Source organism: Glycine max, chromosome 10, assembly GCF_000004515.6.
Source record: "Glycine max cultivar Williams 82 chromosome 10, Glycine_max_v4.0, whole genome shotgun sequence".
Classification (NCBI taxonomy): Eukaryota; Viridiplantae; Streptophyta; class Magnoliopsida; order Fabales; family Fabaceae; genus Glycine; species Glycine max.
Window position 1 is genome coordinate 7,510,255 of NC_038246.2, and position 5,388 is coordinate 7,515,642.

General features: G+C 33.1%; 1 protein-coding gene across 1 annotated transcript; it reads right to left on the bottom strand.

Annotated features, from left to right (window-relative positions):
* Nucleotides 1-823: 823 nt before the first annotated feature.
* Nucleotides 824-4,977, bottom strand: LOC100791257 (uncharacterized). Its single transcript, XM_003537027.5, has 3 exons — nucleotides 4,015-4,977; nucleotides 2,676-2,829; nucleotides 824-1,352 (listed from the first exon to the last, which is right to left on the bottom strand). Exons 1-3 carry the CDS (start codon nucleotides 4,897-4,899, stop codon nucleotides 892-894), a joined length of 1,500 nt encoding a protein of 499 aa, XP_003537075.2. The 5' UTR covers nucleotides 4,900-4,977; the 3' UTR covers nucleotides 824-891.
* Between the last annotated feature and the right edge of the window lie 411 nt (nucleotides 4,978-5,388).

Below are 5,388 nucleotides of genomic sequence, written 5' to 3' on the forward strand. Positions count from 1 at the left end.
AAAAAAAATTAAAAACTAACGATAATATCTTCAAACATTCTGTCTAAGTATTTATACGGAAACTCTCATAAATTAACTATCAACTATTGCTACCTAACAAACTTGTAATGCAACATTGATATGTAGATTTAGGCATATTCAAATTACATTAATCTGCTTAATTAAAGTCAATTTTACTATAGTTAATTTTAAAACATACAAATTAAATCTCAATTACAAGACTAAAGGTTAATTTTGTTTTTCCCCCTTCAGTTCTGATCTAAAGTCAAATACGATACTAGAAACTAATTTTACAGCAATATGTTATTCATTACGAAAAAAAACATGGGACTTACGCAGTATTTTGAATTTAAATCAGACGTCTGTCTTTGTAATAATTGATTGTCATTCGTCAAGTTCAAGTATCAGCAGCTAGGACTTACAAATATAATAACAACATTGCTTTTTCAATAATATTCAGTACGAATAGCACCAATTGAAGAAACTGCGTTGTGGACAGATATATCATATTTCTAAAGCATATATTAACTAGAAAAAAAATCGCAAGTTTTGACATAAAACGCGATTCGTATGAATTTGATGAGAATATATAGTTTCGTCCTAATTAGCATTTTTCTTTATATAATAATAAGTCTGTAATGATGATAATCCAGATTAAATAAATTTTTCTAAGAATCTATAAATGAAAAGAAAAAGATGAAGTGAATTAATCTTTTTTCGTATATTAAAATTAACTTATACACGCAAACTTTTGAAAAAGTTAGTTGAACGTTATATAAGCTAATTTTAATTTATAAAAAAAGTTTAATTTATTTTACCAATTTATTTTCTTCTTTCTTAAATGTTTATAGAGAAATTTACCCAAGTTTCATTAATATGTTTCTCACTTGATCATTTCTTGCATGTCTTTGTAGCCTCGATGAGAATAACCTTCATTTTTTCAACAAACTCTATCATTTGCTCCCGTGAGTGCAAAGGCGTCGGATAGACACACAGACAATCCAAGCTTTCGTCTCTAATGGTGTCAAAAATGGCGATAGAGGGCCCCACCCCATGCACGGAGGCGCAACCCATGTAGTCCTCCACCCCAATCTCCCTTTGCTTCTTGCCACCATTGTCGAACACCGTGTCCTCGAACACCGACATGATCGACGTTCTCAAAGATGACGATGGCGTCAAGCCCGGGTTCTCTATGGCCTTGCACATCAAGAAATTTAGGTCAGCCATGTCCGAGAAGTGCTTGTTGCATTTCTTTGAGTTTGCAAATGCTTCATATGTTCTCTTTGCCAAGTCCCATAGGGTTTCCCCTCCCTTCATCTCGTGGGAATTTAGAATGGCAGAGTGGTAAAATCCTGAACATGAGTATGAGTATTTTTGTCAGTGAGACTAATTTTTGCTTCAATTAATATGCTGCAGCGAAACTTTAACATCAATGCTAGTTTTGTCTTTGCTCTGTCGTATACGATTCAATGTTACCATTTATAGGGTATGCATACTATGAACTAAAAATTAAGGATATTTAGTTTATTGATTCAGCATGTGTGAGTATTATAAAATTTCAGTATTGTATTTAATTTTTATGGATAAAAAATAATACTGAAACAGTGATACCCGTATGTACTTACAGAATTACATATAAGCACCTTGCTCAGTTTTTAATGTAGAATCCACAATACGTAATGGGACATTTCAATCATAAAAAAGGTATTTTATCGAATAAATCATTAATTTTATTAGTCAAGTATTATTCTGTTTATAATTAAAATTTTATTTCAGTAAATTCTGTCAAATTTTAATGTTGATGTATTTAAAATATGAATTATTAAGAAGAAATTTAAATTTTAATTGTGTCGTTGTCAACCATCTACTTTCAATAAAAACATATTAACTAATGGTTATTTCATAGTAAGAAGGTCAGACGATGCTTGTACTAAAACGGTGCGATATATCAACTTCACAATTAATTCTTGCGAAGATCTATGTCATGATGTCGGAAAAGTACCTTTCAAAATGAAAATATTTTATGAAAATTAAAACAGGATACAAAAGTTTGTCTTCTTTAGTTTTGGAGTGTATTTTTAATATCATATAATAAATAATATATGCATTAATAATGTTAATATTTTTTTTATATTATCAATCTCAAATAACAATATATGTTAGATTTATAAATTTTTATAATAGTTATCTTAAAAGTTAAAAATAAGTTAGGAAGGGATTAGGACCCACATCATGAAATATTGAAATAAAAAAGCTAGTTTTGCTTGCTAGTTTGTCAGCTACTAAGTAATCAGATTTTTTTGTGAAACTTACTAGTTAGTACTAGGGGTCATTACGCTGTAAACTAATAATTAATTTGATCGTACAAGCTAATAAATAATAATTAGGTGCTCTACTTCTACATGTGATGACATAGTTTTAACATACAGGAGATAATATTGTTTAACTAAAATAACATCAGCGATAAAAATGTGACTTGTTCTTTCAAACTAGATATAAGGTTTGAGCTAAGTGCTAGCATGGTGTATTTTTTATGAGATAAGTTTTTTTTTTCTCACATAATAATATCTCCAAACTCGATAATTAAGAAACAAATTTATCAGCATATATAATATTTTATAAAGGGAAAGTAATAATTAATGAGAAATCTGAACAACTAAAGTACACATACTAACCAAATTTGTCAGTGAGAGATGGTTCAAGACTGGATCGGCAATCAGTTAGGGTTACAACCCCATACTTCCTGGAGCTTCGTTTCGAGCAATGGACAGCCATTAATCCAGCTGCAACCAGTGCTCCACACAGTTTAATCCCACTCAACTTGCACCCCTGAAATACATTCACATGGTCGGTTAGTTACTGCAACTTCAAGTTTTTCACCAACTCACCAAAAGTAAATAGTCATCTACAATTGGTTATTAAATTCACCCTTTTCCCATCAAAACATGATCAGTACTGCTGGTTTGAAATCCTTGATTTCTTTTTTAATTCTCACATTTTTTATTTAATGGCAAAATATTCTTTTTCTATTTCATTAAGAGACACCATGTCATCAGGAGTTATAAAATTAAATTGACTTCATGATTGATTGAAGAGGGAATAGAATGATCATAAGATTAAATTTCTTTCACTAATAGTCTAACAAAACTAATAATTAATATTTATCAAAAAAAAAATAACACAACATCAATATCATGCATATACTAAGAAGACATATATCACTTCAAAAAAAAAAAAAAAATAAGGCATATTTATCCTTCTAATTAACCCGCATGGAGAACATAATCCAAGTTGTGATAACAAATTTACGGTTAAACAAGTATTTTTAAATTCTAACAAAATTAACAATAATATTTATCGAAAAAAAAAAGCAACATTGATAGAAGACACATATCACTAAAAAAAAAAGACATATATCCTTCTAACCCGCATGGAGAATATAATCCAAGCGGTGATTACAAATTTAAGGTTAAACAAATACTACTTTTAATTCTATATATAAAAATAAATGACATATTTTTTTTTATTTCTAATTATAAGAAACATAAATCACATAGCATATTTTCCTCTAAAGAAAACCATAGTATAGAACTAATTAGTTTCCACATAAGGTTTAATTTCAACGAACCAAAGGGTGTTACTAGAAATTTAAAATAGTAATTATTTCCTGAAAAAGTAATTATATATAGACAATAAATATATTCTAAATTCTAATTTTTGCACAAACTTACCAATGTTCTTTTTTGTTTTCCATCACATTAACAATCAATAAACCAATCACATTTATTAAGTTCACTCTCTTCTCTTTATTTTTTTGTTCTGTTTTTCTGGTCTCTCAACGGTGCATATTGATATAGTAGGTGTGAAAACATGAAAAAAATTATTTGAACGTCCTTAACCTATCTAAACTGAGATAAAAATTAAAAAATAATATAAATATGATAAAATTTATAATATAATATAAAAAAAATATTTATATATTATTACTCTTAAAAAATGACTAAGAGAGCTTACTGCTAGAACTTCTTTGGTGTCGTTTTGGTTGAGTTCCAACCTAACCACTTGAGAAAACCTGGGATTCTTGGCGTCGACGAACTTCAAGTTGGTGAGCCTGAAGGAGTTGAGCGAGTACTTAAGCATGTCAAGCCCGCGCGTCCACATGGGCTTCTTGCCCTTACCACGGGGCAATAGATCTTCAATAGCTAAACTCGTTGCTTCCTGAGGATACTGATTAATGAGACTCTTATTATTATTCTCTTCCACGAGGGTAAATAACTCCCTGAGAAGAAGCAGCGCGGTGGTGCGGTCACACGCGGAGACATGGAGCCTCAGTGCGACCACCCAGGTGTTGGTGCTGGGGCCCGCGTAGAGGGTGGCGAAGAAGACGTTTTCTTCGGTGGTGGAGTCGTGCCACGTGTTGCGGTTGAGCTCGAGCTCGAGGATGTGGGTGAGGGGGTCGGTGACGTTAGTAGGGAGCGTTAGAGTTAAGATGTTGATGGAAGGGGTTGGGGAGGTGAGGAAGGAGAATGTTGTTGCGTTGGTTTGGAGTCGGGACCTGAGGATCGGGTGGGAGGTTTGGAGTGTTCGGAGGGAGGTTTGGAGCATGGAGATGTCGGGGGGGATTGAGGTTCGGAAGGCGAGGACCGCGATGCCGGTGCCGCCGCGGACGGCTCGGCACCAGCTTCGCTCGGTGTCGCCCACGGTTCGGGACTTTGGTTCGACCATGGCGATAGTGTAATGATGGGTGAGGTGGTGTGGGAGGACGTGGTCCCTGGTGGGTTTGTTTTTCTGATTTCTCTCTCTCTCTCTCTCTGTTGCGTTGGGGAGAGTAAATGAAGAATAGAATGGAGTATTTATAACGATGCCTTCAAAAGAAAGAAAGGGATGTGAGGGATCCATGTTTTGTTTCAATAAATAAATTAGGAAAATATTAGGATCCGAGAAGAGAGATTGAAAAAAATTATGAGTGTCGAGTAACACCCTGATAAGAAGAGCTTGGAGAAAATCCTAATGAAATGCTTTGTACTTTCCAATTGTAGAAATTTGTGTTTTTTCCTTCCTAGTTGGTGGGTTTAAATCTCCTAAAAGTCCTAACTGCCGCTGGTTCTTGGTATTTTTGCTGTTGATACAAACTCTTACCCTGTTTCTGCACCTTATCTTTGTATGTTGCAAGGCCGGGCTTCAGGCTCTATTTTGATGTATGTTTGGATTATTGACATTATGCAGCATGCCAACATGTATTGGGTATGTTATATGATGATAATATCATGATACACTGGGTAATTGCTAACAGAGGTTATAAAAAGTTAGTTAGTCAGTTAGGAATGGTTAATCCAATTAGCTCTAAATAAGAGTTCGTCGTATAATTCTCATCTTAACAATTTTCTT

Bases quoted from the DNA above. Each gene is read 5' to 3' on its own strand.
- LOC100791257 (XM_003537027.5), bottom strand. From the start codon at position 4,899: ATGGATCCCTCACATCCCTTTCTTTCTTTTGAAGGCATCGTTATAAAT. The intron at 2,830-4,014 runs GTAAGCTCTCTT...AATGTATTTCAG, and splicing joins ACACCAAAGAAGTTCTAGCA to GGGTGCAAGTTGAGTGGGAT. The intron at 1,353-2,675 runs GTTAGTATGTGT...ACTCATGTTCAG, and splicing joins ATCTCTCACTGACAAATTTG to GATTTTACCACTCTGCCATT.